The sequence below is a fragment of the Manacus vitellinus genome, unplaced genomic scaffold (genome assembly GCF_001715985.3).
Source record: "Manacus vitellinus isolate BGI_N305 unplaced genomic scaffold, ASM171598v3 scaffold_37_pilon, whole genome shotgun sequence".
Classification (NCBI taxonomy): domain Eukaryota; kingdom Metazoa; phylum Chordata; class Aves; order Passeriformes; family Pipridae; genus Manacus; species Manacus vitellinus.
Window position 1 is genome coordinate 3459936 of NW_021940517.1, and position 25955 is coordinate 3485890.

General features: G+C 37.3%; 1 protein-coding gene across 21 annotated transcripts in view; it reads left to right on the forward strand.

Moving 5' to 3' along the window:
- Positions 1-24081, forward strand: part of AFDN (afadin, adherens junction formation factor) — an 89488-nt gene extending 65407 nt beyond the window's left edge. For 6 of the 21 annotated variants that reach the window (XM_018077395.2, XM_018077397.2, XM_018077402.2 and 3 more), the window contains 12 exons: positions 1017-1082; positions 1239-1312; positions 1802-1920; positions 2955-3149; positions 3408-3499; positions 3923-4111; positions 6782-7804; positions 9648-9683; positions 14264-14398; positions 16530-16821; positions 21096-21174; positions 21907-24081. In XM_018077395.2, coding sequence (XP_017932884.1) covers positions 1017-1082; positions 1239-1312; positions 1802-1920; positions 2955-3149; positions 3408-3499; positions 3923-4111; positions 6782-7804; positions 9648-9683; positions 14264-14398; positions 16530-16821; positions 21096-21174; positions 21907-22051 — 2445 coding nt within the window. In that variant the 3' untranslated portion in view covers positions 22052-24081. The other 15 variants (XM_018077403.2, XM_029961622.1, XM_018077398.2 and 12 more) reach the window with 8 other exon arrangements.
- The last annotated feature ends 1874 nt before the right edge of the window (positions 24082-25955 follow it).

Consider the following 25955-nt stretch of genomic DNA (forward strand, 5'->3'; position numbering starts at 1 on the left):
GCAGGGGGGAGAGAAAAGAGGAAGCTGTATATTCAATATCAAAGCAACTTGAGGGATTATTCTAGAAAAATGTTACAATTAAGACTGCTCTTTTGAAAATGTACTTAGCACTCTTCTAAGTGACTTGCAGAGTAAAACAGCATCATTTGCTACAGTAGATAATGAACACACAAATGATAGTCTTACAATGTAAGTGACAATTTAAAGGTTTGTGATACTAACAGTTAGACTGATTTGTGTGGTGTCTTGTACATTGGAGCATGTGGATGACGCAACAGCATGGCTTGAATAGATGCTTATGTTCTTGTGTCTTGAATCTGTTGGTTGTCTTGCAATAAGTTCACTGTTAACAGTCCTTTCAAAATTTAGCAGAATACTTATGAGGAAGGTGTTTTATGAGCAAAGTCGCATGGTTTTGCAGTAGACTTAAATATTGGCTCTGTCAATTCTAAAATACTTATTATGTCTGCTTTACTTGTTTATGTAAAGCTAGAGGCACTCTTTGTTCCTTTACACTAGCTCCTTTACAGTCCTACTGAACGTAAAAAATATTTCTAGTCCTTTTTCTTGTAATCTGCAATTTACCTTGTTTCATTGGGTTATTAGCAAGAGAAACAGTTCACTCTTTTGAAACATAATACAAAGAGGTATAAATAATAACATGCATGTAAAAGTGCAAATAAGTATTTCTTATTAGAAGGGGATTAGAACAAACTTTTTAAGTATAAGTTTTAGCTGAGGTATTTTTTTTCTTATTTAAACTTGCATTAAGACCAAGTATTCTTTGTTTCTAACAAAGCTTACCATTTTAATAGGCCTAATATTAAATTTTTCTTGTGACTTTAAATGAATGTAACTCTTCTCTGTATAGTTGGGATTTTTTTCCAGTTTGGAAATATATAAAAGTAGTGAAAAGGTAGAGGTTTACTTAGACATGTAAAATTTCTGAGTAACACTTGTGGAATGCTTAAGAGATCAAGTACAAATTAAATAAATTAATGCTTCTTTCTCTGTAGGGTGCTGGTCAAGACAAACTTGGAATATATGTCAAGTCTGTTGTCAAAGGAGGCGCTGCAGATGTGGTTAGTAATACTCTTAAAAGTCAGATGTTCAAAGGTAGAAAGATCCTTTGGAAATGCTTTAAAATCCTTTGTTTACTAGTATGTGTGAATAACTGTTTTAATTTCAACCATGTTAGCATTGGTGTATGAATTTTCTTCTCTTGAATGTGTATTTAGGATGGTCGTCTGGCTGCAGGGGATCAGTTGCTTAGTGTGGATGGTCGAAGTTTGGTGGGTCTGTCCCAGGAAAGGTACAGAATGCTTTCCTTGGTTGTCTTTACATGAAGAAAATGTTAGATTAATAACTTACTGAAATGAGCAGAAGCTCATTTTTTTACATTTTAGGCTTCATCTTGGCTTTTGATAACTGCCTGTGAATAATCTTAGTAACAAGTTCAAGTGTTTGTGTACTGTTTTCTGCGTATGATACAGGTTGTCTGTATAGATTGAACAATCGTATTTAGCTCTAATTTTAAATATTTCAGCTTCTGACCTTTAATGCAGAAGCTGAATAAATAGTACTTACCAGTAGGTGTTGTCTCTGTGCATATCTTCTAGTCATCATCTTCTAGTTTTTTTCAAAGTGATTTTAAGTATTAATCAGAAAAAGAGTGCTTTGTCAAACAAAAGATTACTAGAATAAAAGGGAGAAATGATGACATACAAACTGATAATAAGGAGAACTAAGTAATGCAGTGCCTAATTTTATTTTGTTTTCTTTGCTTTGGCTTTTATTGCAGGGCAGCAGAACTTATGACAAGGACAGGTTCTGTAGTAACACTAGAAGTAGCAAAACAAGGAGCAATTTACCATGGTCTGGCAACCCTGCTTAATCAGCCATCCCCAATGATGCAAAGAGGTAAATATACTAATTTTATTTGTGTTAATAACAACTTTGTAAGTCTGCTTTCTGCATTTGTAAGAATGCAGAAAATATAATAATTTACAGTATCTTATCAAGTATTACCATAATACTAAATCAGAAAAGAAACATAATTGCACAGGAAAAAACACATTTCCTCTCTTATCACAACGTCATCTGATTTTAAATATTGTTTGAAATTATGCTAGTCTAATTGTTAATAAATGCTCTGCACATGTACCTTTTAAAACTTAATTATGCATTTAAACACATTTCTGATTTGAATTAATTTTTACTTTACAAATGGAATATAATGAATGCAAAGGACATTAAACTTGATGGCTTTTTTTGCCCCTTTCTTAAGAGCTTCTCTCCTCCTCTCAGAATATGACTTCCTTGTAACCACAGAGTGCAGTGTAATTACTAAGAGAGAGACAGAAGCCCCTGGAACGTATTTTGCCATTTAAGATTTATTTTTTAATTCTTTTTTAAGCTAGAAATGTTGAAACTTAAGGAGATAAGTTTCTGTGTCTGATCATAAGAAGTTCTTGAGTGTTTCTCCCATGTTATCATCCTACTTCAGGGAACTAACAAAAGACATAAAATAATGTTGTGAAGGAAATAATTTTGTCAAGGAAGACCTTTTCTACATATAGGGTAGTACTACAGTATAGAAAAGAATGGGTTAAAAGAACAAATCCTTATTATCACAGTTTACATATGGCATCCCAGATGCCATATGCCTCAGTCAGAAAGAGACCTTTCAGCGTAGCACATTTGGCTTTTACAAATATTGCGATACCTTTTCAGAAGTTCTTTGGAAGAATAAAAATAAAAGAAATCCTCTCATGGTACTTGATACAAGATTGGGATTGCATATTTGAAGAAGTACAAATTTTAAAATCTAGCATTCACTTTACTGTGAACTAATTTTTAAATATAAACACAAGGTAGCTCTGGTTCGAAAAAGAATGTGCTAGACAGTAGTTAATATAAGTGAAAGGGAGAAAATACATATCCAACTGTTACAGTTTCTGACCGCCGTGGCTCAGGTAAACCCCGACCAAAGAGTGAAGGATTTGAGCTGTATAACAACTCCACTCAAAATGGATCACCTGAGAGTCCTCAGCTGCCGTGGACAGAGTACAGCGAACCAAAGAAGCTGCCAGGGGATGACAGATTGATGAAGAACAGAGCTGATCATCGATCCAGTCCCAATGTAGCAAGTAAGAAAGATTATCCTTCTTTTAGGGGTAGATGCCACTACCAGTAATTTCAGAGGCTGTCGTATTCAAAAGGGGGTTGATTGTTTTTAAAAGTGGATTAAGTTTAAAATACCAGTGTAGTAGTAACATTTGGAGCAAGCTTCTTGTTAGAACTATTTAAAGGAAAAATCATAGTTATTTTGTGAATACTGTTATTTTATTAAGTTCTGTGAATTATTATTAACAGTCACGTAAATGCTTCCTTTAACTTTCCAACAGATCAGCCTCCAAGCCCTGGGGGAAAGAATGCTTATGCATCTGGAACTACCACCAAAATAACCTCAGTCTCTACTGGAAATCTTTGTACAGAGGTCAGAAGTGGAAAGCAAAATGCTGGCTATTAAACTTCCTTTAGCTATCAATAGCATCAGTGTGCTTGAGTCAAACCAGTGTCTTAACTATCCTGGTGCTAGTGACTGGGTGGGGGTTTTGCTTATTACAGCTAACGAAAGGTTGGGACAGCTTTCAGTGATTTCATTAAATTTTGTTCTTGAACTTGTCCTTGTGATTTCTTGGGTTTGTACAATATTGCATACTCGCTTTGAGACCATAAAAACATAAGTCATAACCATAGTTACATTTGATACTAGACAACCTCTTTATCTTCTGTCCCAGATGAGTAATGGTCTTATGAGCCAAAAGAAAACATTTGGGAAATGCATGTTTGGAACAATCTTACATACGCATCTATGTGATAAGAAAATTCTGCCTTACATTCTTTCTTCCTTTTTCAGGAACAGACTCTGCCACCACGACCTGAAGCTTATCCCATCCCAACACAGACCTATACTAGAGAATATTTCACATTCCCAGCTTCCAAGTCCCAGGATCGAATGGGTCCAGCTCAGAGTCAGTGGCCAAATTATGAAGAAAAACCACAGATCCAGGCAGAGAGCAATCATTCTATCAACACTACCATGCAGGTGAGAAGTAATTTTTTTCAGTATAAAGAAACAAACCAGAAAAGAACTGCTTGTTTTCACTTCCAGACTACTAGAGACATTTTTTCAGAATAGACAGCTCTCTGTGATCTCTGAGTTGCTGAGGAGAAACTATACTACAAGAGGGGAACAACTATACTTTTGCCAGGATGGGCTTGGGTTCAGGAAGCCTGTGCTGCCTTTTTCTGTTGTTTGTTTTTCCTTCTCATTTTGCTTTTTTAAAATTTTTCTTCCTTTCATAGAATTTATGTTAACATGTTCTGCAGACCTGTTATCTGGGATGTTTTAATCCCCTGCTAGAGGTAATGGGGTGCAAGTGGTAGTATGGTTTGTCTTGTAAAATGTTTTATGGTTTTCTGAAAAACAACCTAAGTCTTCCATTCTTCCAAGAAGTTTTATGTGGAAAAATCTCTTTGCCTGAAGGGTGCGTTGTTTAAGGGACAAAGGCAAGTATTAAAATTGAAATAAAACAGTACTTTGAGGCCTGTCTAAAGTCTTCACTGAAACACATTCCCTGCTCTCAGTTAAAAAAAAGAAGTATATAATTTCAATTGTATCTGTTATCAAAGTGCAGATGCATCTTGACGTGAAATTGATTTACCCCATTTGTACCTTTAAAAATTCAAAAATAATGTTGTTCTACTCTTTGTAAATGAGAAGTTCACTCAAATCACACAGGAAATTAAACCTAGATCTACTAAATCCCAGTTACTGGATGATCTTTTTCTCTAATCCATGAGGCTTAAAAATACAGAGAAAAAGCTTTTTTTTTTTTCTTTTTTTCCCCACTATTTCTTCATTTGTAATAAAAGCACAGCCTTACAGCAGGCTCATTATGTTTTACTCTTGGAAAAGCAGTCTCTTGTAAATTACCTTGAGATTGCAAGTACGTAAGCAAAGTAGAGGTTGCTTATTGATTACTCATAGATGTATGGGTGAGTGAATTCAGTAAAAAGTCAATTGAATAAAAAGCTAGTGCTTTTGTTTGTTTGTTTAGTATTATAGATATCAAATCCTAATTATTTGGGCTGTTAAGAAAATAGATGTTATAGCCAAGGTAGGATGGTAATTTTGAAGGAGAATGCTGCATATTAAATGACTGTGGCGAATAGATTCTTAAATATTTTTATGAACTTCCACGCTTAAATCTTTCAGGTTTCATGATTTCATCTCACCTAATCTTACCTGCGTAGTTAATGTCCAGGTGCTCTCTCTCAATGGTGTGAGAGGGGGAGGCTCCTGCCTCCAGAGAATGGTTCCTACCCATTTGTCTCAACCAGATTCTATGATAATTGCTGCCTGGACATGCATTTCTCCCCTGCTTAAGACAAGCTGAAGTGAATAGCTTAGATGAGGTGGTTAAAACTGGTGAGACGAAGCCCATCTGTTAAAGTTGTTGGCTCATACGGAATTGGAGCTATGGTCTTAAGGCTGAATGCATTGCAGAAAAGCATTTTCATAAGGCAAATGGCTAGAAGCTTTATCTCCTTACAAGCATTGAAAGCGTTCACAGTTTTTACCTGCCATACAATAGTTCTTTTAAGTTGAAAATTAGAGGAAAATAGACTTTTAAAAAAAGTTAGGCTTTAAATCTTTGCAGTGAGAACCGGGCTTGTAAAAAAAGCTGCTAAATGCTTGTTTTCTGCTCTGAAGGCATTAGCAAACTGTTTGGCTAGGTGCATCTTTACAGCAAATCTAAAACAAATAGCTGTGTGTTCAGCTCTATTGGACTAATAGAGCATAAAAAATACACTTGTTCCTCTCAAAGAAGGCATTCTTTAGAGGTCATGGTTTAGGTCATTGATGGAGGAAAAAGAAAAGGAGTTTGCTTTGTTAGTCTTCTCTCAGTTGTTGATAATTGGTGCATTATGTGTTCAGTGCTTAGTAGTTCCTAACATTCAAACTAGGAATATTTACTGCAAGAAAATAATTAACAGATTTGATAAGCCTAATTTACGGTCCAGTGTTCCTTTTCAGGTGGTTGTAGAGTGCAATGAGACCCTGAGTTTGTATAGAAAAAGGCTTGGTGTTTGACACACTAAAAAAGCAACAAAATGTCAGACCAATACAGCCATGCCTCAGGAGCAGGTAGAATCAGAGCTGCCTGCCCGGATTCCGTACCCTGAATGGTGCTGTAGTAATGAGAGCTTCCTGCGGGTCATCTCGCCTGTTAATGGAGGAGGGTGGGCAGAGGCTCCCTTTCTCTCTCTCAGCAGCCTCTCTTGTTTGCCTTCCCAATAGGAAAGATGTTCAGTCAAGCCAGCTGAAGCCTGAATGGCAGAGCTGGTATGCCTGAGCTGCTGCTCAGAGCTGCCAGGACTCTTGTACTCACATGTGGGGGAGGGCATGTCAGGGATAGTCCTGAGAAATTGTGTGAGCTGGGGAGGTTTTCAGCTTAAACTCCATTTTGCATTCATCCTTCCTCCTAGTCCAGTTCCCAGGCATTTTGGAGCTTGTTAAGTCTTCCATCACACAAATGAGTTAGGAAGACTGAGAAGAGTATTTTATTGTTGGTTTTGGGAAACTTACTGGGCATGGAAATGCTGAAAAGTAATTACCTCCAGTAATAAGAATGTGTTTTGTAAGCCATTTTCAAATACATTTTATTATAGATGGACTATGATATACATGCCTTGTTTAAATTTTTTTCAGCGTGTAGCTCGTTCCCAGGAGGAGCTCAGAGATAAAGTTTTCCAGCCAGAGAGGAGTCGTTTGGAAGTTGTTATACGGAAGGATGTGGAATATATTGATCGGAAATCGGACAGCGATCAGTGGATGAATTCATCTGTGGATTCCAGCACATCTAGCCAGGAACATCTGAACCATTCCTCCAAACCAGTCTCACCTGGTTCTTGTTTAGCTAAAAGTGGACCTGGCCGTTGGAAAACTCCAGCTACTAGCCAGCCGACTCCAGTGGCCATTTCCCAGCCCATCAGAACAGATCTTCCCCCTCCACCACCACCTCCTCCAGTGCATTATGCAGCCGAATTTGATGAACTACAAATGGATTTGCCTCTGCCTCCCCCTCCTCCTCCAAACCAGATAGGAGCACAAGCATCCTCTCAGGTAGCTGCTGCTGAGCGTAAAAAAAGAGAAGAACATCAGAGGTGGTATGAAAAGGAAAAGGCGCGTTTGGAAGAAGAACGAGAAAGGAAACGTCGTGAGCAGGAGAGAAAACTGGGCCAAATGCGTTCTCAGCCACTAATTCCTGCTCAGCCTGTGGTTCCTCCTGTTCCCCTTCAGCAAGTGAAATCAGAAAAACCTTCAACTTTGCAGAGGTCTCAAGAAACAGTTATTCGAGAGCTGCAGCCCCAGCAGCAGCCTCGGACTATTGAGCGGAGAGATCTGCAGTACATTACTATCAGCAAGGAAGAACTGTCCTCTAGTGACAGCCTCTCTCCAGATCCCTGGAAACGGGATGCTAAGGAGAAACTGGAGAAGCAGCAACAGATGCACATTGTGGACATGCTGAGTAAAGAGATTCAGGAACTTCAGAACAAGCCTGATCGTACAGCGGAAGAAAATGACCGCCTCCGTAAACTCATGCTTGAGTGGCAGTTCCAAAAGCGACTTCAAGAATCGAAGCAAAAAGATGAAGATGATGATGAAGAGGAGGATGATGATGTGGATACTATGCTCATCATGCAGCGACTGGAGGCAGAAAGAAGAGCAAGGGTAAAAGGGGATAATCCTTTCTAGACAAAAGTATTGTAAATATCTAGCTTGGTGGGTTTTCATGCTTTGGCTTAGTACTTTGATGTTCTTAAAGGGTAAAGGAGGATGAGGCTTTCTTAAATATCTTGAATTTTAAAACTAATAACTTAGAGTGGCTTCACCAGTTAAATGATGTATTATAAAAGTATCAAAGCTACCTTTTATAGATTTAGCAATTGAATATTTAGCAATTGAATTTACTTTTCTGGTTATGGGGAAAGAAATTCCCTTTGGATAAAGGGATTTTGCCATGTACCTGGAGTATGATTAAAAGGTAAAATATGGCAGAAATTTGCTTACAGAAAGGTATGCAAAAACATTTGAAATTTTGAAAGTCAGTAGGAGAATGAGGAACAAAAATAATGTGATTTCTCCCTCCCTCCCCCCACCCCCAGTATATTTACTCCCAAGAGTTTTTCTTTATAGTCTTGGACGTGAGTACATGACATGAGTGCTTCCAGGGAATCGTGAACTGAATGGCGATTCCAAGTTGCTGGTCTGCTCCAAGTAAAGGAAGCTGTTACCTCTACCTTTACCACCACCTCAGTGCTGACCCCGGCAGTGGGAAGCTATTGGGTTGAACCATGTGGTTTTGGGTGTTGTAACAACTAATAGACCCTGTCTAGGGCTCCAACTCATACATACCTGGATTTTGCATGGTGTCTTGTTTGATCAGCATCGGACAAGGTTTGCTTACTTTAGCTTCAGTTCTGTGGAAGCTCATATGTAAAAAGATAATACAACTGAATAGTATGATGAAGTTTTTAATCACTCTGCTGGTGACTGTTGTCTCTCGGAATCTGCTAAATCTACTACTGTTAATGAGAAAAAGTTTCTGTCGGAAAATCTGTTCTTTTCTGAATAATAGCATGGGTACTCAAGTTACATACCAATAGCTATGCTTTGCCAGGCTTAAAAACTAGCTCTGTAATATGTTGAGTGTCTTCTGTGTGTTTGTCTTGAAAAGTTGACTTAATTCTGTGATAAGCAATGTTTAATTCTTGAGAAATGTTTGGACATGCTTGTTTTTACATTCAGAAATAGCTAGCGGCTTGAGTAGTATTTGAGTTCAGGATTGTTTTGGCAGCTTGATTTCCTAAACTTACTCTTCTCATATTTGCTGCAGTCTGCATTGCTTTCCTTTTTTTCTTGTGGCTAACTTTATTATTGTGTGAAACAATAGATACCTCAAACTTGGAAACTGAAGAAAGGAAAAGCGAAATCTATATTTGGCAAACTGGTTGCATTAAAGCCCAGCATCACTAACATGTAATTTGTAGCACACAGGCAGTTACCTATGCACATAAAAAATTCAAGCTGAACTGCCATTTTAACAAACTGTCTTGAAAATTTTACTGTAGCAAGGCTAAGAAAGCCATGTGTCATTAAAAGAAAGCCAATTGTACTGCATAACTTGCTATCAGTCCTCTCTATAAGTGCTGGATTTAAAACACTAGTTTTGCATAAAGTTCTTCCAGCTTTTTGGAACATTTTGAAACTAAAAAATAACAGTTGTCTTGAACTGAATTAATGTTTGATTTTGGTTACATTTCACTACTAGAGATGCAATACGTAGTATCTCTGGAGAACTACTGAGGTGTTGAATGAGTCAAAGCAATACTAATAAAAATTTGGGATTATTTGTTTTCATTTCTGTATTTCAGGATTATGTCAATTCAGTTCCTTGTTCTAAAGCAGCTGACTAAACAAATAAAAGAAAATGCTTTTGAAATAGTGCAAGTCGAACCTATCTTTATTTTCACTGTGCATCTCTCTTTTTTTCCCCCTTTCTTACTACCTGCAGCAGACTGCAGTGCCAGCAATCTCTGTTCTAGATTTGGTATGTTTGTTTCTTTCTCTTCAATATCTCTTTGCCATTTCAATTCCTTATATTGTTAATAAACACTCTATGTGCTTCGGATGATGATTTGGCATCTCTGGGTGTTCAAAAATCATTGTGATACAGTAAGCAGTAAGTTAACTGCAAGCATGCATTTGAATGTTTTCAGATGTGGTGACTCCTTTCCCTGTGTTTCCTTCCTTTTAGATGTTGTGCTCTGCTTGCAAACTTGATTTGTTTGTTGTAGCAGTGGTCTAATATAAAACTATGTATCTGCTGTTTTGTGCAATCGTGTTTATAAAATCTTACTAATAACTTTGAATGAACAGGCTGTGAGGTAAGATTTCTTCCTTTCCCTTTACCACCCATGAAGGTTTTAGAGGAGCTCTAGGAACACCATTCCTTTCCAATTTGAAGTGAAATTGTCTTGAGAGCCTAAAAATACAGCATACCGCTTCAGCACATGCTGAAATGTGCTGAAATGCTTACAGGTGTTACAGTTTTGTCATTAACATAAAAATTATTTGTAAACTCAGAAATTACTTCTGAACTAGTATTTCCAAGTAGGTTACATAAACATGCAGTTATTCAGTAATGATATAATTTCAGTTTAAATTGGTTACTACTATTTTCTTGCATCTAAAACATAACTGGCTTTCAAACTGGAGAAGTAATTGCTATGACTCCAGCTAGTTCTGTATTTTTTTGCTCTCATTGGACATGGGTACATGGAAAAGAAGTTCTGTAGTCTTCTAGAGAAGTACATGCCCTTCAAAGTGTATTTCTATATAAGTAGTCTACCTGTTTGAAAGAAAGGTGATGTGTGCAGCTCTTGTTAGTATAATTACTTTGTGCTGCTTCAAAAAACTGTAAATGTGTTGGTTCAAAACACAGATTTGCATATTTGGCACTGCTTTATGAAAAACAAAATCACCTTTTAAAATGCATACTTCAGGTAACTTATAAATTGATACACTTATAAATCTAAGGTGTTCAGTTTTGTATCTGAGGTTCGTGAGCGTTAAGCAGTTTACATCAATGAAAAAGGTGAAATACGCCAGCTTTCTGAATTAATGGACAAGCTAGGAGTCATGTTTTTTTCAGACTTAGTATCTATCAGTATTTTTTCTTATTTCTACTCCTGTATTTTTTTTCTGAAACCTTGGTCCCTGGAGCTGCAACTGTCTAGATAAAGCATTTTGCCAAGCAGAATGTAAACTTCTGGATCTGTCTGTGAAGGGAGGTTGTGAAGGCAGACAGTATCATCAGCTTTAAAAATGGATTAGACAAATTCATACACATCACGCCTGTAAACAGCTACTTCAAGGATTACACAAGGCTGTACCAGCTGACGTCTCTGGTACTGTGCTGAATGCTAGGGAGATACTAAAAGAAGTGGACAGGCTCACGTACAGCTCTTCTTGCCATGGTCAGAGACAGAATACTGTGCTAGATGGATCCATGGCCTGAATCAGTCAATAATTTACCATGTTCATTGGATTTAGCTTTAAAAATTTAGCTTTAAAAAAAGACAGCAAGCTAATTCTGAAATAGGTGATGTTAAACGCTACACCCAGCAAATACTGCTTTTTCCTATTTTCACCTTTTTCATACTATTCATATGACTTTCCAGACATAAATGCATCTCAACTATGCCACTTCATGTACCCAAGTAATTACTACTTTGTTTCTTAAAAAAAAAAAGCTTTCCCATGCTTAATGCTTTTTATGTATGTCTAATGTGAGCATTGGTGTTAGCTGTTCTGCTAATTACAGGGCTGATGAAAGGTGATGAACAGTTAATGCATGAATTGATGAATTGTCAGCTTGGCCTAGTGTTTGTTTTTTAAATTCCCCAGGCCCCTATCAGATCTGACCCAGCTTTAGTTGTCATAAATAAATAGGTATAAATTTAAAGTTCTTCTGGAACATCTTTCAGAGTGTTCTAAGCAGTGCTTAGAGAAATGAACTTTATCTGAAATCTGAGACTTCCTGGATGCCAGCTAGTCCTGTGAATATCTTAACATTCCTGATAGGGATCAGCCCACTGGCCCTTTTACAAGGAGCAATAGCTCAGGGGAAAGGTGGTCATCTTTGCCCTTCTAGGTAGGAAAAGTGCTTCGAGCATATGTTGGCAATAGGAGGACAGCTGATGGAACTGTTGGCACTTTGCTGTAGAGCTGGGAAAAAGCAGGGGAAAAGAATTGGTGCTTTGTACTCAGCTGCTTTGCTCAGTTACAGGTGGCAGAACATTCTTCTCCTTCACACTGGCACTACAGATCAGTTGTTACCTGTTAAAACATAAGCATGTGCAGCTTTGGAGAAAATCCAAAATCAGTAAATCACATGAAAACATGACTTTTAAACGAGAATAACTAATCGGGATAAAGAAGCATGAAATCGAAATACTCGACCTGGGAATCTAATAGTCCTCTTAGTAGAAGCGGGAAACAAAGCTTCGTGTCTTGAAAATTTGGGATGAAGTTAGAACTGGGTACTGTGGTATGCACGCAATGACAGACACGAATGCCCGCAAGTGCTCTGGCATGCCTTATCGTCCCACTGCTCCCTGCCTTGGTCTGAGAATGCCCCAAAGTAGAAACTAGTTACTGATCATAAAGAAATGAAATGTCATCTCTTGATAGTTGCTGTATTCTTGCTTGTGCCTTACATAGAGTTTTTAGTTATTTTACTAGGTATTGCGTTTAGAATAGCCTCCAACTTGGATACAGTTGTCTTCGCAGTTATTATGACTCAGATGTTGACAACAGTTCCCAGGGGGGCAGCCTGCCCAAGCTGCCTTATTTCTTCAGTTAAGGTCACAAGACAATTAAACAAACCAGTCCTACTTTCCCTTTAATTTACTTGGAAATATTTTCTTGTTTAAGAGCATATGAATAGGAATATTTGCTACTAAGCAAAAAGGCATGCATACAATAACCTGGGAGCAGTAACTGCCATTTTCATGGTATTTTCTAAATGCAGTTGAGATAGGGTCAAGGAATTTTCCTGTGTTTTCTCATCATGCAGTTTTTACTTGCCCTTTTTTGATTTTAAGAGGAAATTACTCATCTTGTATAAACTCTTGTGAATTATTAGCTGTCTTTCCTTTTGACAGCAATATTATCTCCTTTGCTAAAATAATGTTTTTTTAATAACCAAGACAAAGAGAAGTCTAAATCCAAGCAGGGAGTCAGTTAACTACTATGTTCCCTGCTCTGCAGTACAAATTGATCTTGGTCTCTATCTGTATGTGTTTTTAGTTAGGAATGACAGTTTTAGCCCTAAATAAGTGAAATTTACTTGGAGGTGGCATCCTCTAGTATACATTCACCAAATAACTGCCTAAATGAAATTAATTCATTTTGTTCGCTAGCTTTCATGCTCAAAAATGAGCAATGGGGGGAAATAATTACAAGAAAATTATTAAAAATATTTAGACCTTTTCAGAATTGATTGGAAAATTGATTAAGAATCTATTCTGCTTTAAAGGACATTTCCCATTAATTAATTGGGGGGATACTTACATGAAGGTTGTCCTCACAAAGTCTATTAAAACTAAATTATTTTACTATATCATTATTGCTTTGTATCTTAAGGGTCTTTGTAAGTGAAGCTGGACTGTAAAAACAAATCCAGGAGTAGAAAAGTACCCTTGCTATATGCAGGTTTTAGCAAGATCCAGTGATTTACTGATTTATACCAATCAGTATAAAAAAATCTTGTGTGGAAGAAAAAAAAATCTCTTTAAAACATAGCTCCAGTGAGAAATAACACAGCATTTTTTAGTTAACATCCAGTTAGTTTAACATGCAGTTAATTTCTACTTGTGAGTATTGTGCCAGTGAATATTCCTGTACATGAAGGGCTTAGATGCTGTTAGCTTTAAAGAATCATGCAGAGTTTGGATTGTTGCTCAGTTTTCTTGTCAGTTCAGTATCATGAGCATATATAAACTAGTATTGTCTGTTGGACATCAGTTGTCCATGTGAGCTGTTTAATCTCAGTAGTCAAAGTTTTCTTTCCCTTGTTCTCTGCTTTTTCCAAAACACATCTGCTGCAGATACAGTGGGAGATTTTATTTATCTCCTGAGACTCTTTGCAGACTTGTTGAATGAGCCTGTTACTTTAAATGGATTGATCCTTTGACTAATGAGTCATGATTTTCCGGTACTTAAATACTAATCCATAATGAAAAAAACAATTGACTGCTGGAGCTATGGACTGTTGGTTCCAAGTATTTAATTTCACTTTACTGTACCTATGAGACTATGGTTGCTGAAGCTGTCTGGAACGTGAGTCACCTCAGTCTTTTGCTAGGGGTCCATATATATAAATGTCTCCCTGTGTACATTGTGCTTTTATGTATTTACTTCTGTGTACCTCTGTCTTTTTTTTTTTCTTTTTCCTTAGGGATTTTAGGAAAATGAATGTAACAAAGCATACTCTTAACAGCTGGAAATCTGTAGTATACCACTTTCTACTGAATGAGTTATTTTTAGATGCCAGTACTTGGTTACATTTTTTTGACTCATCTTGCTCACATGAGTGGCAAAAAATTAAAGATGTGTCTCTGTTAGTTACAGGATGAAGAACGCAGACGGCAGCAGCAATTGGAAGAAATGAGGAAACGAGAAGCAGAAGACAGGGCCAGGCAGGAAGAAGAGCGACGACAGCAAGAGGAGGAGCGGACCAGGAGAGAGGCTGAAGAAAAGGTTGTGGTATTCCAAGTGCTGCAGGGATTCTTGCAGGCCTTTTCTCTTCCTAGCCAGGGACAGCTCAGTGTTGGGTCATCAGGGGTTAAACACAGTAGCCCAGTGACCCAAGGCTTCCTTTTTTCCAGTATAAACCAAGAAGTAATTAAATTAATAGCCCGTTCCTGCTGGCTGGAGTTGACTGGTATTGCGGTAGTAGGCTTATCGTCCGAAGGTTTTTAGCAGTGGCAAGGACTTGCCTTCATAGCCTTTCTGAAAGTTATGGAAGAAGTCAGCTCCCTCCTGTTTTCCTTCAGTCCCCCAGCATGACTTGTGTACCTTCTTTAATATAATGGATGAGTTAGTGGTATTGGATTTTGCTATACCTCAGAGAGGGGACTTAAATATTTTTTCAGTATTTTTAAAATACAAAGAGAAATATGAAATACAGTGGAGTGGTAATGAGTATTCCAAATTGTTTTTATGTTTGAACTATTGGAGGAAGAGAATTAATTTCTAGAAAGCAAATAAATAATTTCAGCAGATAAGTCACTGTGCAGTCAAACAGATTGTAAAAGTTCAGGATTGTTGGTTTCTTCAGAACATTATACATGAGAAGCTTTATTGATCAAAACTAGAAGACGAAGCAGTTCATTTGGCTTTTAGCATGTTTAAGATCCTCTTGTTCCTATAGAATGAGCAGTTACTTCTCTTCAGATTGCCTGTTAGTAACACTGACTTCAGAAAGAAGAAAAAAGCTATCTTGTAGTGTTGGTGGTCATCTTGGAAGATTGAGCAAATATATTTTAAAAAACCCCAGTGACCAACCTTAGATGTATTAACTTTATTAATTTTTTTTGTTACATTATTTTCATGCTTTGTTAAATTGTTTCTCATAAGCAGCATGGGTTGATGAGTAGAAGAGAGCTAAGCTTTGGTTGCAAATGGATGAGAAGTGAGGAAGGTGTATCTGGACTGAGAAAAGTATTTAGAAGTATACTGTAGGAAGCTTAAAAAAAAAGGCAACCAAGAAAAAACAACCAAGGCTTTCTTAATTTCTGATGATAATGCATGCAAATGACATTTTGATCACACACTTGAAAGGGTTTTCACTGACAGATCTTGCGTGAGATATTTACACATTTACAAACTTGGAACTTGGTACCTACCATCAGTACAATGGTTTTAGAGAATAGTACAAGAGGATGAGTTTCATTCTTTACTCTACATGAACAAGACCAGATTTATGATCTTTTTCAGGATAACTGACTCAGTAGTGGACAGATAAGCAGATAAGGTGGATTTCTTTAAACATGTGGATTAAAAATATGGTGGTTGTTCAAAATGTCATATATTCCCAGCAGAAGCTTACTATGCTTATACACAAAGGGTTTGGTAACATACAGTTCCCAAATACACATTTTCATTCGTTACTGAACTACTGAATAAACTCTTGTATTAATTTACCGTGTGTCTTAGACAAGAGCTGAATAAAGTTAAATGTTATTTAGTTAAAGAATAAACTTTTAAAGTCAAAAAATACAAAAAAGATATTTCATGGCCTTCTAAATGGTCATAGCCTTTTATAAATATCATTAGCATAGTTTCTGTTACAAACGTTTTTTTAAAACATTCATTTGATGTCTGTTTTGGAAAAGTTCTTTGTAATTTGCTTTCTGCATGAAAGTAGTTTTCCTGGTATTTATATCAGAAGTGTTGTCAGGAGTCATCTATTCCAAGGCTCTGTTGATTAACTTACATTGTATAAGCATGAAGCAAAATTACAAAGTTCCTTTTTTAAGATGGTAGTTAATTTTAGTTATTTTCCTCTCCCACAGATTCTTTACAGCTGTAGTAAATCTGCACCTTATTAACTGTAGTTACGTTTTGAGTAATAAATGCTGTAATTGCCCTTAGTTCACACAGGCAGTTGCCTTAGTGACCACAGGCATGAGTGCCAGTTTTTTTCATAGTAGTAAATATTCTTTATACGAATCCATATAGATGTCCTTCTTTGTTCACTGCCAGAAAAGGAGACCAAAAAAAAAAAAAATATTTACATGAGATGTTTGTAGCTCAGTGATGGAAAGCTGAAATCCTTCTTAGACTGAAATGTCTGACCAGTGTGTTTCTGTTTCCTCTGGGCTTACAGAGGCGACAGGAAGAGGAATATTACAGTCGCTTAGAGGCTGAAAGGCGCAGGCAGCATGATGAAGCTGAACGAAGATTGCTGGAACCTGATGAGCCTGGTCTGTACAGACCTCCACTTCCACGGGAATATGAACTCCCATCCCCAACCCCTTCATCTAACGCTCCTCCTCCCCCACCTCAGCGAAACACCTCTTACCTCAAAACACAGGTCCTCTCCCCTGACACGATTTATACTGCCAAGTTTGTTGCATACAATGATGATGATGAGGAGGAGGAGGATTCCAATCTAGCAGGTCAGGATAAGTACTCCAGCACAAGAAAATCTTATGGTGACTTTCCTCCTGCCACCCTTAAGCAACAGCAGCCCTCCCGCCAGCCTCGCCCAGTTTCAGATGGCATCTTTCTTTCCAACTCATTCCAGTCATCTCCAGTCAATGCCAACAGTACTACTGCCAAAAAAACCCAGCCCCCACCCCCATCAAACAAACCGAGTTTCATCCATTCCAGCAGCTCTAAAGGTAGACACAATGAAATCAATCATCTCTACAGAACTATCCTTGTGTTTTCAACTCTGGTGCTCTAGATTGAATCGCTTATTTTGTGATTTCCCCTCCCCCCCACTTAATCACTGTTTTCACACTGGTGATCTAACTTAAATCCTGGTATTAATATGAATCCTCCAATTTTTAATTATTTTGATCTCTCAAATTTTCTTCCTCTTTACCCAAACTTTTCAAAAACAAAAATTCCATCTTTCATACAATGAATCAGAAATTATTTTAACTGCTACTCAACCAATTCAAAGTACTGTTGGTCTTGGCTTTCACTTTGTATCTTTCAGTGATTTGTTTTGTATGAATGACCACTGTTTACTCAGGGCATCTGGAAGTGCACCTTTCTTGAACACAGGATACCTCTCCTAATGGGTTCATGGACAGAGCTTATCCTCTGCTTCGTTGTTGGTACCAGGGTACTCTCTTTTAATCGTGTGTGCAAATGGCTTTAAAAATTACCTTTGTAGATGTAGTTCTGAAACACACAAGCACCAAGAGACATAAAGGACATGCAGTTAGTTTCATGTATTAGGCACTATTCCTGTAGTTCTGTTTTTTTAAGTGCAGTTCCTTGCAGACAGGCAAAGACCTAAGTTTCATCTTAGCACTTGTTGCTTTACTCCTTCCCATCCCTTCTTCACCTCTGTGTTTGTCTCCTCATCTTGTTTCTTTTGTAACTCCAAGTGGCCAACCATAATGGAGTTTAATTTCAAGAAGAGCTCTAGTTGCTAGTAGCTCAGCACCATATTTTATCTGCAGAGTACTAGTTTAGCTACACCGATGAAGTCAAAGCTAATCCAGTCCAAGGTTCCATGCTAAATTTTTTTAAACTGCTGCTGTATAGGAGGAATCTTAATATACTTAACTCTTTGAGTATATCTCACTCTAATAAACTTGCAGCTTATTGATACAATACTTTGTCTTTAAACAGCAGCATCTGCTGGCAGCTTTTCCTGCATTTATTTTCTTCTATTGCCCTAGTTCATTCTTTTTACTTATGCTGGAAGTAAACAAGTGCCTGATAACCAACTCCAGCTGAACAAGTCATTTTTCTAAAATGAAAAGAGTACCAAGTCACGTGAGATCACAGGGGAAAATGTTTAGGCTGGCTTCTAGCAGAATGGATAACTTTTTTGCTGGATTCAAGTCTCAGTTACACAGGTGGAAGCCTACAATATGGTTATATCCCTCATCACTTTTTTGACTACCTGATGAATTAGGAAAATCACTTACTTACTTTATTCAGAAGTATGCCCTGGTCACAGGGAGAATATGAGCCTCCAAATTGCTTCCATCTCTCAGAAGCACTTCTAATCCAGCTGCAGTAGTATATGAATCTGATTTAGGATATGTATGAAGCCACTGAGCTTCCTGTCTGCCTCATTTTCAGTTGAGGCTCAAGTCATCATTTTCCAGCAAGACATCCTTTCCTTTGCAGGGCAAATTGGCTTCTGCTACATTTGGACTGCTTCCAAAGGGAAGTGTCAAAGGGAAGCTCTGAACAGTATTGTGTAGTTTTAGTATTGCTGAAGTGTCATTAGTTTAGCTCACCTAAAAGTACTGTCCCACTGAGGTACTTGATGCTTAGTAGTTTCACTATTTGGAGTCAGTACAGCACCCAAGTTGTGTAAAAAAAAAAAGTATCCACACTAATTCTCATTTAAAGGTAGAAAAAAAAAGCCTTGTTATTTACCCTGGTGTTGCCTCTGAGATCTCAAGATGTAGTAATGTCTATGGGTCTTGCAAGCCCATCTGTCACTCCTGTCTGGCTCTGTCATAGGTTCCAAATCTTAAAGGAAGATGAGGGAAGGTTTTAGCTTTTCAGTGTGTTTTTGTTAGACTGGAGTATAAGCAGACACACTGGACACTACCTGCTGTGTGCTACCATTATAATGCAAGTAGTTCCATTATACCTACCCTGCACATGAAGCCACTGAAAAACCCACAGCCAGTTTTTTATCAGAAGGACTCTAGCTAGGGAACACTGGATATCGCAGAGAATTAGTGAGCTAAAATAAGATTAAAGACAGGGAATAGTGGAAAAAATTATCTTCAATCACTATAGCTATCTGTGTTGTCAACTTGCTCTTAGGAATATTCTGAAATGGCGGGCTTCTGACATGAAACTTTGGTCCTGTATATCTGTACTGAATTTTTGTTCTTTCAAAGGACTTTCTTTTTGTTAGAACTTCTTACTTGAAAACAATTATAGTAGAGTAAAATGTGCCTTCCATCACAACACATAGGCTTCCAAAGGGCCTTGCTTCCCTTCCTTATTTGGCACTTTGAAGACATGTAATGAATTAAGCAACCCTAGAACCATCAGTCACTAGCTGTCACCACCACTTTCCTTGCCTTCCATCATCCACAACCCAGAGTACCATTTCATATATAATTGCATTTCCCAATGCTGCTCTCTGTTAATTTTAATTGAAAAATGAATCTCATGAAAGTGAAATGTTCAGTGGTATTGTGTGTGCACATTTGTTTTTCCTGGAAAACAATCGAAAGGACAATCCACAAAGATTTGGTTAGGGTTTTGGTAACAATTAAGGAATATTGTAATACGATGCTTCGCCTTTAATAGCCTAATTCATAAACCATACAACTAATTCTGAATACTCTTATTTCATAATTTTTAAAATAGCCATGAGAACAGGTTAACTTCACCTGATTGCTCAAGCTTCTATGAAGACTGCCTGCGTAACGTACAAAGCCGTTTGCACAAAATGCAGAATTCACTGTGCAGTTTACCATCTCCCATCTTGCTGACTCTGTTACATTCCTGTCCTTTACAGCTCTTTCCTGTTCTGAGTGTTAACTCTAGTAAACCACGCTTCTGCAAATTTTGCTCTCTTGCCTTCTTCCACTGGGTTTCTTAAGACCATTGGGTCCCTTAACTAATCAAGGAAAAAGCCAACACTCAGATGAAAACTATTATCCTAATGCAAATGAAACTCTGAACCACAGCATGTGGATCCAGACTTTCTAAAGCAGGGAAGGGTAGTACTTACATTGATTTAAGACTCATGTCTGAGAGCAAAAAAAAAGATCTTCATATGCCTGACATACCTAGTGTGATTTGATCCGCTACAAATTTTTGGTGGAAAAAATTTAGCCTAGAGAACACTAACTAAATTTGCCTGTGTGTTCCACTACCATATGTCTCTTCTGAATATTTATGAGAAGTTGTATATACCAGTGGAAGAAGCAAACATTTCCTTTTGTACCAGAGAAGGTTCACAAGACATAACATGTACAATATTGAGACCAGAACTATCTAAAGACAAATCTGAGTCGTGTGCTGACACTCATTTTTACTCTTTTCTTGACAGTTATTAAGAGAATATGGTCTTAAATATAAATTAAATAATTGAAATTTTTGATTGGAAATAAAAGGTTTTGTCTTGTGGCCTTTAGAAAGAATTAATAAAATGTATAAAACCTGTTGTGTTATATCAACCTAAAGGTGCAGTGCTGCAAGATAGTTGCTTGAAATTTAAGTGCAGGGGAGAGGGGGCATCTTCTGAGTAGTACAGTTCACTTAGACTAAACTGAAAATAAAATTCTGACTACTGAACTGCAAACATGATATATACTAATCTTTCAGCTTTTGAAAGAGAGCAGCTGCAGCTAACTTATTTCCTGTGGAGCTTGTCATAGGATAACAAAGTGTGTTGCTCTTTCCATCGATCTCCTTGAACAACTTCTAATGTCTGTCTTACAGATAAGCCATAATAAGATAAAGACCATGATTTGGTGTGTGCTGGATAATCTAAACAAAATGGGTTCTGACTTAAAATTAGGAATAAAAAAATTAAGCAGTTTTGAGGGAGATGGAATTTGGTAGTACTGGTTTTAAATACTCTAGAAGTCAGATGACCCTCTAAATTTATTTCTGATTCTATTTTGAGATTATTTCTTGAAAGAAGCACTGCACCTTTTGAAGAATGCAGTATAAAACTTCTGTGTTGTAACTGCAATCCTTCAACGTACTTTTTCTTTTGCATAAGGAATAAATTCATACACTGGATCTACAGGAGCAGCTGCTGGGGAAGGTTATCGGGATCCAAGAGACAAAAGATCTAAAAGGTGACATACAGAACTCCATGAACTTGTATACACCTGACTTGGCTAAATTCTGCAGTATTTTCTGTTGCTGTTGTTGTATCTCCGTGGGCTAATCATTAGTTCTGCAGTTGGCTCTATCATGGGTTACTATAGACCACAGCTAAGTTCTCCACAGGTGATCTGAAGCACTGCTGAACAGCAGCAAATTTTGACACTACAACTAACTAAACCAAATTATCTACGTAAACTAACAGCAGCAACTGTTTTATGTGTATTTATGACTCTGAACAGAACCTCTCAAGTGGGATTCTTACCAAACTTGTAATAAGTGTCAATAATGCAAGCTGTATATATGTCTCATACAAGCTTTACCATACAGCATACTGAAGATATGCTTTGTCTTCCAGTGCTTTTTCTTAGACCTATGCCACCATAGAAAAGCTTGCTAATTTAGCCGGAGCAGCAATGCTGTGCTAATATAGACAGAACCTTAGTTTATACCTGCCCTTCACTTTGAAAATTGGCAGGCATTTCCATTCATTTTAAGATGCAAGAAATGGTCACAAGCTATAAATTTGTCTTAAGTGATAGCACAATTAAAGGTATGTGTGGGGAACAAAACCTTGCAGAATACAGAGTGGAGACTCTTGCTGTAGTCAAAGAAGCTATCAGTCAATACATGTAATTAAGAATTATTATGTTTAAGGGTATTGGAGATCAGAATTTTAAAAAGTATTTTTTTTTCCCTTCCAGTCAAGATGCAGATTTACCTGGAGCACCAGAAAACTTGACGTTCAGGGAACGCCAGCGACTTTTTTCACAGGGTCAGGATGTATCTAATAAAGTAAAAGCTTCTAGGAAACTAATGGAACTGGAAAATGAGTTGAATACAAAATAAGATTAAAGCACCTTATCAGCTGTAACGGAAGATCTCCAAATTGAGGGATTGAGATGGGGGGCACACTACTAATGAACAGAAAATGAATGTTTTCTGAAAGGAGTGACTATGATTCCTCTATATCTAAGACTGTTAATTAAGATTTAGAGATGTTGCAATAGCAAGAAAACTGATTACTTTGCCAGGAGCTTGTGGTTTATACAATGAAAGCACTGTAAAATTTTAAAGATATGAATCACGTGAAGGTAACTTTTTCTTTTCTGTTTTGGGGGTTAAGTTCTTGTGCACCAGACCAAGTAGCACTTGTCAAGTTCTGTTTCCTGGTGTTTTACAGACACACTTTTGTTTTAGCTGCTGAGCAGAGAGAGTGAGAGTAGCTTGAACTGCCTAAACTAAGCTGTGCACTAGAAAATTAGTATTTTAGGTTGTCTGATAAGAAGCCAATATTTGGGCCACCTTTGAGATTTCATATGCAAGTTTGACATACTGTATGGTGTTTATAGAATGATCATATCAATACAGATCTTACCATTACTTAGTACTGGAATAACACACATTCTGTAGGTAGAACCTTGGAATAAAAACAATTCTAGTCCTACATATTTGTTGGGTCTAAAATGGTTGCCTATGAGTTTATCTGTAGTTATGGAAAAGTCTGTATATTGATGCATCCTCACTATATGTGCTTCAGACTTTCAAAAATGGGAAGATAAAAACCTTTGGTTAACTGTTTCATTAAAAATTACATAAGCAATAGATAGTAGCCTACACTAGTGGCCCTCCATCAGCTAGGACCAAAATGCTGGTAGTATGTTAAAGGTGAGGAGTAATGATTCCAGTTTCAAGGTGAGCAGAACGGATACATATGTTTTCTGACAAAGGCAGATTTAGAAGTTATTAGGTAATTAGGCATGGAACCGTATTGATAAGTCTGTTACCAGTTCAGCAATAGATTTTTTGTTCTATGGAGATGTGAACTGGCATATTAGAGAAAAAGACTGAAGTATGAAGCATCAAATAGAGTGCTGCAGTTTGGGAGGGGGAATGTTAGTAAGGTCATTAACAGAGCTGGTGTGCTGGCAAGGAACCATCACTGCTTATGCCGAGGAAGCAGTGCTAGTGAGCTCTTTTTCAGTCTAGCTGGCTTTACTGACATCCTGTTACTGTTGTACTGAAAACATTTTTGGCAGTTCAAGCTATTTTTTCACACTGTAATAGCCTTATTTAATTTTAAATTGTTAATCTTTTTCCTCCCACTATTTCTTCAGCTATGCTTATGTGGCTGATGATGTTGGGAATAAGGACCTCATCGAAGTTTTTCTCATTGTGTGATGTTAAGACAATATATATTGTGATTCCAAATAAATTTTCTATTTGACAAAGCCCTTTACTGGCTTTAGATGATTTTTTTTCCTGTATCATATTGTTCTCTTATAAATATATATTTAGGGAATTGTGCACACTTCCAGATACAAAGGGGTAGACTTTCACTGCCTTAGGAAAGAAATCACTTTTAATAAGAGTTGTATGATAAATAAATGCAAGTTAATGAAAATTGGAGTGTAAATATTTTTTACGTATTTCAGGTTTCTTATTTGAAAGTGTGCTTTTACCGTTTCACCTGTTAAATATGAAGTAGAAGATTAAACTGGTTCAAAGTGTTAATGAAGGATCTGCATGCTTGCTATGTCTGTTCATCAGGAAAAGCAAGCCTCTCCCAATTTATCTTGAGAACACTAGCAGCCTTACAGTGACAAGCTTTCCTTAAGGAAAAAAACTTATGCTGTTGCTGAATTACTGTTGCTGCTGGATTCCAAAAAAGGCTTAGCAAAAAAATACCTATAACCTTCAGTTGAGTGGATTTGGCCGCTATTGGGCATTCGGGTCAAGTGTGAATATGTGTAAAAGTGCTTTTCATATTTGTCTGTGCATTATTATGAAAAACATCAAAACTGCTGTAGTTTCCCATTTCTACTGTATTTCACTTGCAACCTATTTTTAATAAAGTTTGTATTGTATTTAACTTTGCATTAAATGTTTTTTCTACTGTTTGTTATTTAATTCTGTGTTCCTAACAACATTTCCTAAAACAAAGGGGCTATTTGTATGTTTTGCCTTACCTGTCCTCTTTAAATAAATTTACAAGCAAAGTTAGTGTGTCTCATAGTAAGTAGATGAAAACTGCAAATTAATTTTACATGGAGAATCAATGAAGGAGGCTGATTTTCATGGATCAGAAAGGAGAATTTCTTGGCCTAGTGTTGTTTGATACTGTGGCACTGACTTAAAAGAAGTGATTTCTACAGCTTAACCAACAATGTCTGAAGTAGTAAATACCAGTGGGGCTCATTTTTGCAGGCTAGTCGTACTGTATTTGTATACTGACGTTGTTTTTCTAACAACAAAGAGGAACCTGGAACATGGCTTCTTTTGGAAAAGTAAATAGTATTACATGCAGTCTCCACTGTGATTGTTGTGGTTAATGGGAGTGAGCAGTTTAAGCACTGCCTGGGGAGGGAGCCAGGCTTCAGTGAACTGCTGTACATGCCTTCTGCTGTAGACGTATGTCCACTGGATTGAGAGCCACCTATGCCTCCTCCCAGGTGAGTACCTTAATCTCTTGTGGGGTCTAACATTCTTGAATTTTCAAAATCACTATTGAGGACAATCTGGATTTTAGTTTGAGATACAAGTATAAAGACAGGGAAGGAGACAAAGGAACTTGACAAAGCTGGAAGTGTTGTTTAGCATGTTGCAAGTACGATTGCCAGGACCTCAAGTCATAGCTGAAGGCAATCTTTTATCCATGTTTTGAGTCTGTAGCTTTTGACTGTAAGAATAGCCTAAGGAAAAAGAACTTACTTGAATGTAGAATGTCTAGCCTAGAAGAAAAAGGAAACAATCCATTGCTCTTCTGTATGGGAGTCCCTCAGTCTAAGCAAGAACAAAGAACCTGGTACAAGCAAAAAGTGGTGTATTTGGTGAGAGTATAGTTATTGCAGCTGTGAACTGTGTCATAGAAACGTTGATTTCCAGACCAAAATAGTCCAGGGGCTGCGGGGGAAGAACTGTGTGTGATGTGCAGCAGTGGTAATGCATTATCAGTGGGGAAAAAGTTTTGGGCCGTGCCTTGCCCAGTTCAGGTCGAGTTTGCTCAGCGAGCACACTGGTGTGATGACATTGAACAGTGCAGAACAGCATCTGCTTTGCATTAGGAACATGAGTTGTCAGCCTTGGCAGCATAGCTCTTGGTATTTTAATTGATGATGGCCCTTACAGTGATAACTGTGTAAGATTGTTCTTTACCTCCTAATTCAATTAGATAACAGAAGTAATCAAAAACTACAGTGGTAAAAAATGAGCTTCATTAAAAATAGTCTTAAAACACACATAGTAATTGTGATGATAAGAATGGAAAAACATTGGCTCTTCCTCCTGTTTTTTCAACTGATGCTGCAGCGTTTCCAGAAGATAGCTGGATTTCATGTTTGTTTCTTGCCTAGATCTCACTGACAGACTTACGTTCCTTGCCCATCAAGCAACTTCTCCTAAAATCTGGAAATAGAAGGAAAATCCCTAAAAATAATTGCTGCTGTTATGATGAGTCACAGATCATACTGTGATTTTATTTTTATTTTTTTTTATACAGATGGAACAGTTTTCAGTACTATCCAGCCTTCCAGAGGTGCATAGAGAAATTACTAAATAAGAGTAGTCTATGGATGCTCAGTTTTAGGTTACTAGTTCAGAGTGATAATAAATTAAGTCTTGTCTGTTACAACCTACAGAAACAAGATCCTTAATCTCATTAATAGTGGATGAAACCTGCTATAGGGAAGAGATTAACCATTACACTTCTGAGATGAAGCTGAGTTTTGTTGGAAAATAACATTGTTCTGACTTG